Genomic DNA, 12,962 nt, shown 5'->3' on the forward strand with positions numbered 1-12,962 from the left:
ATATTAATGGCTGCTATTTTGCATAAATTAATTTGTAATTGCCAGAAAGAAAGAAAGAAAGAAAGAAAGAAAGAAAGAAAGAAAGAAAGAAAGAAAGAAAGAAAGAAAGAAAGAAAGAAAGAAAGAAAGAAAGAAAGGGCAGAGATGTGGTTAGGAATGAAAAGTCAGTAGGCCTATGTAGTTTCTTCATTCACTGTGACCTATCCCTGCACTGGATGGCCAATTTCACATGTATTTTGTGTATTTTCAAAATACTAAATACTGTATTTGTATATAAATACATTATTTCACACAGTATTTATTTTTTTATTTCACACAGTATTTGTATTTTAAATACATTTCCATGTATTTATGCCCATCTCTGTACATAGAGGAATAAATGAAGATGATAATGGTAATTGGAGAAGCATATAATACATGTAACATAGAGCTCGTGCTGCTCTAATTGACTTACTGCTGATATCAAGTATTGTTTACATTTAAATGATCCTAAACATTCTACGTCAGTCCAGTAGATTAAAAATCAACACAATTTTCTGAATCCTTGAAGTCTGAACGCACTTGCTGCAAGCTCTTCACAACTCTACAATTTGGTAAGTTTTAGAGATTTTTGGTACTTCTTGATTCATTATCATGGAGCAGCGTCGGTCACGGAGAACCAGGGCTCTTCCCGCACGCCTGAGGGGATTGGTGGAGGAGGGCGTCTCTTCCAGTCCGGACCCTTGTGAGCTTCCACAGCTGGCAGCTGTTAAGTTGGTCTGGTCAGATCACACTTACAGCTGCTTCTCTGGCAAAGCTCGAAGACCCACGGGTTTGGAAGAACGCTACTTCAAGAACGCTGCTGTCCTTCCTGACATCCGTCCAGCAGTGTCAGTCTCTTCAGTGGCCGTGCGTCAGCAGGATGAGCCTATCTCCATCCACGGCTACAGCGTAGAGGCCTACCAGGACATCTACCGCTCTGTGGTGGAGCCCATGCTGAAGACGCCCAGTGGTCGGCAGCGTCCCTACAGCCTTAAACTTGGACGGAAGATAAAGCAGCGGCTGTGGGAGGCACTCAACCGCCCATCACTGGAGGAGACGGAGCATCCTGATGGACGTGTCCGGATCACTGAGAGCTTCTCCACAACCAGCAGAAGCTTCGCTCCTCGAATCGACGTGGACATCAGTGAAGAGCCCCTGCCTGAGGATGAGGAACCCCGAAGAAAGAAGCCCAGACACTGAGTCATCACTGTCACATGGAGCCCGGAGTATCACACAGCGGAACCTGTATGTAAATACTGTATATAGTTACAGAGCAAGTTTATAGTTTTATGAGTACGTTTTATAATTTAGAGTTTTATGAGTAACTTTAAGTTTAATTTTTTAGAGTTGTTTTGCACATTGTTGTGAAGTTTGTCAGGATGTTTTTGGTGATTGTCAGAGCATTGATATGCTTGTTCTAAGTGGTTGTTAGTGTTTTGCTACTCGGTTGTTGGGATGTTTTGGATGGTTTCTTGTGTGTTGACATGCGTTTGCCAAGGTTTTTTGCGCGGTTGTTAGCGTGTTGCTTTGCGGTTGCTGGACTCTTCTGAGTGGTTTTTCATGCATTGCTATGTGGTTGTCAGGATGTTTAGAGTAGCCTAGTTGGTTGATATGCGGTTGCTTAGGTTAGGGAAGGTTAGGGTCCCTCACACGGTTTGCAGCTTGACGTGCTGTGAGGGCTTGTGTGCATCAGTGATGCTGAGAGCTACGCCACTGGTACTTCACAACTACTGCTAGGGTCACCCATAGTGGACAGGTCTCAGCTGAGATGCCAGACGAAGACAAACCACCTGATTCTGGACAGCAGAAGATTGACCTGATGTTCCTGGCAGAAGATCACTGTCTTGTTACAACGACAACAACATCAGCGGTCCCTGAATGGAAGAAAATTCAGGATTCAAGAAAAACTGATTATTTGTGGAAGTCATCAATGGATCAATGGAAAATTCAGGATTCAAGAAAAACAGATTATTTGTGGAAGTCATCAATGGATCAATGGAAAATTCAGGATTCAAGAAAAACTGATTATTTGTGGAAGTCATCAATGGATCAATGGAAGCAACCGATCGAACAGAACAAGGTAAAACAGTTTAATATTAGCAATGGCTGCATTCTCTCTTCAGCATTTTTGTAAAAGCATTCGGGCAATTAAATCAGAGGAATGCTAATATTATAATTTCTTACATTCTTGTATATGTATGATAATTATGAAATAATTCTCTTCTAAATTCAGGCATACGATCATGTAAACACACAGAGAAAATGATAAAAAATACAACAATTACTATTCACAGGTAAACTATCATAGTAATCTGAACTTCATAAACAGACACTGTTCTTCTTCTGCTGTTCTTCTGTTTTGTCCTTCAAAAAAAAATTTGTCATGCCTTAAAATAGCTTGAATGTAACTCTACACCCTTGCCTCATTTAGTATTCCGGTTCTATAAATATGCAAACCAGCTCAGAGATCCACTCATTGACAATCACATGTTGATCTGATTGGTTACAAGGTAGTTTGTGACATCATAAACACCAGCGATTTTTTCACATGGTTTGTCTTAAAGCATATTAAAAACACCACATAGACATATAAATGTCAGGATGTACACTCGGATAACAAGGTTAGAAGGATTCAGAATAACTTTTAATGAAGCTTTCATTGGACAGCAGGTAAATTCAGATGCATAAACAGATACTGTGAGAATAACATTGATGAATAATCGTCTTTTCTCTTGTAGATAACGGCAGGCTTGAATGTGGCATGAAACACAATCCGAGGAACACAGAGCATGGACACCAAGGAGAATGTGGGATCTCAGGACAAGTATCACAGGTAAGTATCACAAGGATGTACTGTGGAAACAGACTGGAACAGTTCGGGAACAATAGTCTGAAATGCACAGAGAGCAGGTTAGTGGGTCTTTCCTAGTTCAAGGTTCGACTGGAGCTGAGGTGTGTTCCTTTGTAGTGCTCAGTGATTGCTGGGATTGATGACAGGTGCAGGTGATTAGTATTGAGTGTGATCTTTGTGTTGTGGATGTGAATGAGCCTGACTGATTCCTGACAATAAACAACATTAAAAACTTGAATTTCAACACAGGGGGACTTTAAAAAGCTCCACCGCAAGGATCCATTAGGCTTCTATTCAAAGGGTAGAAATACCTGCAGAAATACTCATAAGATATTCTTATAAAAAGTTGTGAAATAGTTTTTTTGTGTGAATAGAATGCAACAGAATCGCTTTAAATATTTAATTTTGATCTCATTCATACTTTTGAGAAATAGTTTTTTTCTCCTCCAGTCACCACTGTAATAAATTAAAATAGCAATAACAGGAAATGGAAACAAATATTGCATGAGTTCATGTTATCATAATACTGTACTTGAAACACTGAATCAGTCCTCCATTGGTCAAAGAGCTCAATCGTCAATCGCTGTTGTCACAGAAATGGACATTTGTTTTCTTTTCTCGTTGTTGTATTTCTGCTGACACATCCATAGATTTCCCACTCTCCTATTTAACTGAAGTGTCGTCTGCTGAGGGAGTCAAAGCTGAACAATAAGAACAAACAACAGGTTATGATGTTATTTTCATTATTCTAATTGGTTCAATTTAGATTTATTTTATTTTTTTTCTGTGTTGCCATGTACTTACCTATGCTTGCAGGGTCCACAATCTGCACTGGAATGGCCTGTCCGTCCTCCAACAAGATCTGTGTGATGCCACCTTCAGCTCTGGCATTAGTCACCGAGGTCACACTCACCGGCTGGCTCATGCCGAGCTGGGTCGGGGGGGTCACATAGAGATATGCTTTCACCAGCACTGCCACTTGACTGGAGGAACTGGGACGGACTCAGCAGAACAGGCTGTGGAGGTGCAGGGCTGGACGGCTCTGGGGCTTCTGGTGGAGGTGGGGGTGTAGGTTGGGCAGTGTCTTCAACTGGACACAAGGCAGGCTGTATCTGGATGGCCTATCAGACAAGAGGAGAGCACTCTTAAAGGATAAGTTTGCCAACCAGCTTTGTCCCAGGCAACAGGGAACATTCTCACAAAGGCAAGTTTTTATTCCATTAATGTTAATAGAACATTTGTTCAAAGTTATATGTTTTTAAATAATGTTCTCAAAACTTTAGCACAAAGAGGTTTTTTTTTAAAATATTTTAGTTGGATGTTTATCTAACATTTTTTTAAATGTTACAACTTGTTTCAGAATGTTCAGAGAATTACATAATGTTTGCAAAATTATAAAATTGAATGTTCCCTTAACGTTCGCATTAACCAACAAAAGTTTTTACAATGTTTAAAACTAGAGGTTTTGAAAGCCATGAAATAACGTTTTCATAAGTTTATGGGAACATTAACAACAACTTCAAAACAAAAATGTTTAAAAAATGATTCAATAATCAGGTTTTCAAGCATTTCATTTTAATGGGTTTTTTGTTTCTTCAATTATACCATCAGAACAGTTGATCACCCTGAAACTTTTTACATTTATTCAGAAATTAAAAAATTAATGCATTAATTTAATAAATGAATAGATCCATATAAAAAAAAAGATCATTTCAGGACAGGGTCACCTGGAGATGTGCAAAGATCTTGGGCTGCAGTGAGGTGAGAGAGCTGAAGAGCTGCACAGCCTCTGGAGAAAGAGTGTCACTCTCTTCCAAGAGTTCGTCCTTCTGAGGGGACACTGTCAATATAACAGCAGTACACTAGATTCTGTGGCAGGGTAAACAATGCTTATACTTGGACTACAGGTATGTGCTTTCTTTTTGAGGCAGGACCTTTCCTCTACTCTCTAAATTGTATTGAATGATTCCAAGATTATTGTTTTAATAATGTATGTCGGATTTCAAACAATATCTCAACAGTATTTCACCATCCACAGCAGCTGGAGTCAGGGTCACAGTCTCTGGAAGCCGGTTATTAGCCTCTGCTTTCCACTGCAACAACAACAAAAACATACAAATAAATGCTTACTACAATGGTTGGCATATTTGTGCTCACCAATCTAATGCTTTACAAACATGTTTTCTGTATCTGAGGTAGCCAGTGGTCCCGCCGTCAGCTGAAGAGCTTTCTGAGCCTCATGGATGTGGTTCTTGATGTCATTGACAGTGGGAAAGTAACACGGACTGTGTCTCTCAGGCACTTCCTCTGACTTGAACATCTCATGTTCCACAAACCTCCTGCCAGGGCGTTCACAAAGCAACGGTAAATCTTTTTCCAGCAAATAAAACAAAGGAGATTTGAAACCATCTGAGTCATACCTGAGCTGCTTGCGGACAGTGTAAACTTGGTTATGACCTTGTGCTACCAACTCACAGATCTTCTCTGCCACGAGCGGGTGTAGTCGAGAGGGTAGGGACGCCCCATCCTCCATCGTGACATCCTGCATGGCTTCACTGTCCAGCTCCTCTGTCTCTTCTTCATCTTCATTTTGTTCTTCCTCTGCAAAGCAGATCTGCTCTGGAAGTGGAGGCAGGTTTGCAGTGTCCACGTCATGGTACAGGTGAGCTTTCTCTGTAGGGAGCTGGGTGTAATACCTGTCTTGGCTTTGTAGAGTATGTTTTGATTCGTTTCTTGCTCTGACCCTTTTTTAGGTTGAACGCCCTTCCTCCGTGGACCAAACTGGCATTCCATCACAATGGCTCTGCTCCCTTAAAACCATATTAAAGATCAAGATAAAATGACTTTGTGTGCATATTGTAAAACCATTACATTATCTGCAACAACAGCATTCAATCAAGGCTTAAGAACAAGGCATGTCCAGCCTTGACATGCAACTTGCTATTGCAAGCATTCTCGTTCTAGAACCAATTTGATTGAACAAAAATCTGGACAAATTAGTATGGAAGCTTGTTTACGCCATAGAATAAAAAAGGGTAATTGTGACTAGGGTAATTATCGTACAATTCTGACTTTTTTTCATGCAATTGCGAGTTTACATCTCGCAATTCTGACTTTTTTTCTCAGAACTGTGTGATATAAACTCGCATTTGTGAAATATAATGTCAGAAATGTAAAATAAAAGTTAAAAAATGTATAAAAGTTAGACTTTTCTCAGAATTGCAAGTTTATAACTGTGAGATAAAAAGTTGCAATTATCTTTTAAATTGTTTTATTCTATAATGATTTGGTCTGTTTCCCCCACAAAAAAGATCAACACTGTAAATTTTAAATTCACATACAATGCTTTTTAAATGTTTGGGGTTGGTAAGATTTTTTGCTCACAAAATTAGCAAATGAAACTTTAGTGAAAACAGTAACATTGTGAAATATTATTACAATTCAAAATAAATGAAAGCTTTAGCTTCAGTTCTGCCAGGAAGACTCAATCAGCGCGTCATGTATTACCTCACTTCTAACCAATCATGTGCTAACACTCGCAGTATAAAAGATTGGTACTTACATTTGTCTGAGTTCGCAGATGCTGACGCTGCCAATTACCTCCATCCTCCCCAACCACCACCAAGATGGTCCCTTCCTTTACCTCCAGGGGGTCGGCTGCGCCCCTGCCTTCATCTTCAGGCAGGATATGCAGCTTCCGCTACCCTCGCATTGCGCGCTAAGGACGGGGCCTACGCCAAAGAACTTTATAAATGTATGCTTGCTGGGCTGTTAATAAACATGCACTTGTTATATCAATTTATCTCCCGAGTCTTTCTGGTAGAACTGTCTTCTGTTCAAATATGTTTAAATTGAATTGAAATGTTGCTGCTTAATCTTTATGAATGCCTTCACTGTCATTTTATATTTATTTAAAGCATCCAACTGAATAAAAGTATTTCTTTCTTTCAAACAAATCGTATCTGCTAAAGTTTCATTTGCTAATTTTGTGAGCCAATATACCACTAGCATTATTCAGAAGTCCCCAAATTTACAGACATCGATTAAAATTCCAATTTTGAATTATAGTCAAAACTCATTCAAATAACATATAGACTATGACTAAACAGCTTTAAGACTTAAATAAAAGTATCTCACATAAAGTCGTACCACAGATCCCACAAGCAAAAAGGGCCATATTACCTGCATTAACAAAGGGAATGCCATCGTAGGGCACATACTGTGATTTCCACATGAGTCTGGTGGCAGGTTTAGCCGGTGAGGGTGATTGGCGGGTGCTTGTGTAGAAGCAGAACGGCCTCAAGCTCTGCCTCTGTGTTACAGTAACCACGGTACGATTCTCCGATCTTCTGTTCCTCCTGAAACAATCACATAGAAAAAAGATTCGCCAAGCCACATTAGCTTGACATCATCAGATTGTGTTGCTGTAAATGGATCTGTTTGACAGAGGGCTCTACGCACAATAGAAAAAGTACAATGCATTTAGGCTATTTCCATGCATACTACACTACTTTATTTGTCAAAAACAAAACAAAAAAAACCCTCAATTTATCCATTTTCTACTGGACAAACCTCACACGAGCCCAGTTTGGTGCCCCTGGTGGTAATGGCTTCACTGGGGCTCAAATACATCAGGAGAACTGAAAGAAATGAGAAGACATTTCAGTAAAACTGTCCATAATTTAAGGTACACTTAAACTCCAGGAATGGGGCATGGCCTGAAGCAGTTTTCTTGTTGTTCAAGCAAGGGATAAATTGAGCCAGAACAGGAGTTTAATTGGGTAGTTTGCTTGTCAACCCATTCCATATGCATATGAATGCTTTTTACCAATCCAGTAGATATTTTCCAGCTCCATATTTGCGCAAGACTTGTAAAATCTGTGTTCAAATAAGTGATTTTCAACATTTAAAACAAATCGGCTGTAAAAAAAAAAAAGCATGTAGTTTATAATAAAAAAATGGTAATAAAAAGAAACAAACACAATAGGAAAGTTCATCTTTCAGATTAGATACAGAATGTGACAGATATAATGATGTGCAAACAAGGTTTACTGACCATTTTTTCGAAATTGTAATACCAGTGACATTCTGAGCCGCTAGTGCAGATAAACTATGGGTGCCATCATTGTCTTTTGTGGATGTGATGATTGACTGCTGTCTTTTCTCCACAAAGATTCCTATTTAACAGAACAGAAAGAAATGGCAGATCCGGACAGCAACCAATTTTCTTCATTATTCTTTTCATTTTCTGTTTATTTTATTAGTTCTATTGAATTTCTTCATTATTAGATGTTAACTACTCTATTATATATGCACACACACACACACACACTCACCAGCCACTTTATTAGAGGACATTTGAGTGTAGGGAACTAATGATCTGAGTTGATTTGAGCTTTGTGACATTGTGCATTATCCTGCTGGAAGTATCCATCAGAAGATGGGTGCACTGTGGGCATAAAGGGATGGACATGCTCAGCAACAATACTCAGGTAGGCTGTGGCATTTAAACAACGCTCACTTGGTACTAAGGGACCCAAAGTGTGCTAAGAAAATACCCTCACACCATTACATGCATTCAGAGATGCTCTTCTGCAGACCTTGGTTGTAACGAGTGGTATTTCAGTTGCTGTTGCCTTTCTTTCAGCTTGAACCAGTCTGGTCATTCTCCTCTGAACTCTGGCATTTTCACCCATAGAACTGCTCTATGCTGCTCACTGGATATACTGGATATTCTTACTTTTTCTGACCATTCTCTGTAAACCCTACAGATGGTTGTGTGTGAAAATCCCAGTAGATCAGTAGTTTCTGAATTTCTCAGACCAGCCCGTCCGGCACCAACAACCACACCGCGTTCAAAGTTCCTTAAATCACCTTTCTTCTCCATTCTGAGGCTCATTTTGAACTTCACCAGATCGTGACCATGTCTACATGCCTAAATTCATTGAGTTGCTAGAGTTAGATATTCGCGTTAAAGGGATACTTCACCGATTAGCATTAAGCTTTGTATCAGTAGAAACCCGGTAGTATTATCGAAAGGCCGTGCTTCCCTCCCTCATGTCCCCCCGAGACGAGAGATTTCTGTATTGTGTGTCTGGAAAAAAAACTCAGATGACGCAAAAATCGTAATCTTAATTTTGCGTCATCTGAGACTTTTTTGGCCAGAGCTAGATCCGCATGTTTTCAACCCGCCCATAGCGGGATCTCACGATAAAACGGCGTCTTTTCAGTTTCGAGTCAACTAGTAGCCTAATTGTATCATTTCTTCCGATACTGCCCTTTGTAACCGGTAGGCGTGGTTTGGGAGTGGCCTCGTAGGGCAGCGAAGCAAGTGCATTCTGGGAATTGTTGTCTTTCATCCACATGAGTCAAAAATACATTTTCTGGCTTTTCTTTCTCTAGAAGGCACAAACTTCTAAAATAATTTCACATTTCTGCTACATAAATGATCCAATTTAAATACACATTCATCTTTCCAGCGGTGAAATATCCCTTAAACAAGAAGTTGAACAGGTGTACCTAATAAAGTGTCCAGTGAGTGTGTGTGTGTATAATTAGAAAAGCAATACTCAGTAATATATTTAATAATAAAAAACATAATTCATTACCAGATGAGTTTGCTACTTTCAACAGCTGACCGTGAGGTAGTAACATCTGAGGTCCCCCTATAGACACAGATGGGACACCGTACAACTGTCCATTCTCCCCTTTCACGATCACCTGAAAAAATGCATCTGTCTTTGAGGTGGGGAAAAACTGTCATAAATATATCGTTCAAAATGACTTAATGGGTGGAATACATAAGGTCAAGCTCATATAACATTTTGGTATATCTGGTGACTGAGTCAAGTACATGGGTAATACACATGTCTTCTAGTGTGAGTAATAGCCTGTAGTTTATGGTGATGGATCATAGTGCAATGTCCTTACCACACGCTCATACTGAATAGGATGTCCGTTTTGATCAAGTATAACTAAGTTGTCCACTTGTCCCGAATGAATGACTGACGGAAGCACTTGTGCATCTGCATTTTCTTTAGATTTTGAGTTTTTGCGGTTGCTGATACATCACAATACAAAAATAATAAATCGTTTGATCACAAAACATTGACAGCTGATATTTTACAATTATTCTTTGCAGTTCAGATTTATTTATTTATTGCTATTTAGTATTTAATGATGCAAGCATTTTGGTAAAAGTGTAAAAAAACAAAAGTGTCTAAAAAGCCCCAGTCGTATTTCACCAAAAACCATAGAAATTATACTTTGTATTCAGTAAAATTTATGAGATTCTTATACTCATTACTTTAATGCCAAAAAGTGATTGTTTAAATTGTATTATCACAGTATTTATCACAGTAATATCTGTTGCACTTTTAATAATAAAAATAAACAGTTTGATAATATATACAAAAAAACTCTGTCACAGTAAAGAGAATAATCAGTTAAAAATGTAAAAGAATACAAAATTATTCATGGAAAATATAATACATTTTTATGACATACGATTAGGGCTTTTGTGAGATTCACCCAACTCATTTGTTTGTTTGTGTGTGGCCATTAAACATAGTATTTTAGTGAAGAGTGAGTTATACAAGGATTATTCAGTACTGTACAGTATTTCTACTAGTCTACATTTCTCCTTACCAGTCCAGCTCGTGTGTGTGCAGACTGTAGATCCTCTCTCTCTTCAGACTGAAGAACATCTGTCACATCTCTCTCTTCCTCCTCCATTTATTCTATCAGACACACACAGCAGTCTAAATCAAGAGCCCAAGCCAGAGATACACTACAATTATGCATGAATTGAGATGTTTTACTATTGGAGTAATATTTTTATGTAGTATGGAGTAATATTATATTTTAATATGGGTGTCAAACTGAACCCTTTAGTAGTTGGAGAGAGAAAGATGCACACTGCTAGCCACATTTCACGCATACGCTATTTATTTTGTGTGTAAGGTGGCCGTCTCTTTAGATTCATAAATAAAGAGTTTTGAGTAAATGATGACATAATTTTCGGTAGCACTTTATGTTACAGTAATGTTCCCCATGCACATACTATGCAGCCTACTAGAATAGAAAACGAGTCTACTCAACCTCGTCTTCGTCCGGTAGAGAAGATAACGTTAGAGAATGTGATTTCATGTTGAATCGTCGCTCTGTTGAGAATATTTAGTGTGTTCACCGTGAACATACTCTGAGTTGACTAATTATTCCCACACACTTTTTTAAACCAGCATGCCTCGATTAAGCAAGGTTTGGTTTAATCTTCCGAGAGTGCAGGCCTTCAGGGTTTGTTTGACGGTAAGATAAACTTGCTTTCTGAATTGATAGGTGAATAACATGTAGAAGCACCTAACCCTAGTTGTAAGCTTACACTTCACATAAAATAAACTTGTCCCTCAACCCTGATTGGTTGATGGGAATGTTGATCCAGGAACATGTTGCACTTGGTGAAATCAGTCACAGAAGGAAGGAGTTGTAGAAGTTGAGAGAGCCACTGGCATTGAGTGAGCAGCGCCCTCTACTGTCTGTCTTTTTAACAACATGACAGATTTGTTCAGGTGTATTCTCATAGTTTATATGTAGTTCAATTAGGCAATTGACACTTTAGTAGAATAAAAGTATATTGGTGTGAAAGATCACAGCACAGACCTTGAGTTACACAACAGCTAGTGGATTAAAAAGACAAGCAGGACATTTAATTATGAATAGCAGTGTGAAAAATCAAAAGACCCAAAATATCTGTTAGTGAAAGACAATGGGCAAACAATCAAAATCCAGATTAGTCTTCATTAGGTAATAAAAATAGTAAAATTAGAAAACTTTATAAAGAATTTAAAAAAATAAAAAAATAATTTAACTCAACATCATTGAGTGGCAGATGATGATGATGATGACAATTTTCTTCATGCAGCGCCACATATACAAACACATACTGTACTTACACACATACATATTCTATTTGCTTTAAAAGCTTTCAGTGCTTAGAGCTAGATGTGGAATACTCATTTTTTCTGTAAAAAATATAGAATAAAATCAGCCTTTTTATCAGATTATGTGAAGGAATATTCAACAGATTAATGGATTATCGTTAGTTGCAGCCCTAGATATGAATTATTATATTATTTAACTAGCCAACAATGATATTAGTGGATGCAGACAATACATATCTATTGATTTGCAAGTTAGCAAACATAACACAGTAAACAAAGAATATACTTGCACGCTTTAAAATAAATCAAAATGATTTGTTCATTTTCTTTTGTTATAGGAGAAAAATCAAATGGCAGTAATGATTGACGATCACTACATAAATCTTAGCGTAACCTACAATGTGTCTTTGCTTTCTTCTTTTCAGCTGCTCAATGTTTCTAGAAAGAAACTTTAAGTTCCTTTTCGCCCTTGGTGTCTGCAATTACAAAAATCAAGACACAGGTTAAAAACCAAATTAATTTTATAATTTGAGCAGATATTTTGTTTTATTTGGTCAGCTACTGGACATTTACCAGGCTAGAAAAAGAACAAGAAAAGGATGAAAAATAAAACAAACAAAAATGTAAAAAACTATATGTGTGTGTATCTGAATATTCATTCTCCAACAGGATTTAATCAGACTCCAAACAGATTTATTTAGTAGATTCACAACCAACCAAATGCTTCTTCACAGGCCGGCCGCACTCCAATAAAAGCGGCTTGTGCTCTAGTCTGTGGAGGCAGGAGAAGCCACCAGAGCAGTCGAGCACTGAACAAAATAAGACACTTTAGTGAACAAAAGAAATGAGTCAATGCAAGAATGCTATGTTCACTTTAAAGATGAATTTCAACACACAGATTCATTCATGAACCCAGTGCTGGCCTTAACAAACACCACTACATACACACAAAGATGAGTGATATACAGTATATATACATACATGTATACATACACAGGGATGGGCAGTATTTCAGATACATGTATTTAAAATATGTATTTGAAATACAAAATAATTTTGTATTTTAAAGCCTTTGGAAAAAATCTAATGTAATTTGTATTTAAATACATTTAAGATGAGTATTTTTTTATTTCAAAATACATGAAATACTT

General features: G+C 38.0%; 1 protein-coding gene across 1 annotated transcript; it reads right to left on the bottom strand.

The window, feature by feature from the left end:
- Positions 1 to 2,603: 2,603 nt before the first annotated feature.
- LOC309478274 (calcium-responsive transcription factor-like) lies at positions 2,604 to 12,711 on the bottom strand. The gene is given in 14 exon segments (XM_082141861.1): positions 2,604 to 3,573; positions 3,677 to 3,993; positions 4,600 to 4,701; positions 4,902 to 5,211; positions 5,293 to 5,575; positions 5,578 to 5,682; positions 7,055 to 7,149; positions 7,151 to 7,221; positions 7,445 to 7,512; positions 7,929 to 8,049; positions 9,481 to 9,592; positions 9,803 to 9,932; positions 10,520 to 10,611; positions 12,210 to 12,711. Coding segments are annotated over 7 exon segments (831 nt in total). The 5' UTR covers positions 7,960 to 8,049; positions 9,481 to 9,592; positions 9,803 to 9,932; positions 10,520 to 10,611; positions 12,210 to 12,711; the 3' UTR covers positions 2,604 to 3,573; positions 3,677 to 3,993; positions 4,600 to 4,701; positions 4,902 to 5,033.
- Between the last annotated feature and the right edge of the window lie 251 nt (positions 12,712 to 12,962).

The sequence above is a fragment of the Leuciscus leuciscus genome (assembly GCF_965113295.1).
Source record: "Leuciscus leuciscus genome assembly, chromosome: 16".
NCBI classification, from domain to species: Eukaryota; Metazoa; Chordata; class Actinopteri; order Cypriniformes; family Leuciscidae; genus Leuciscus; species Leuciscus leuciscus.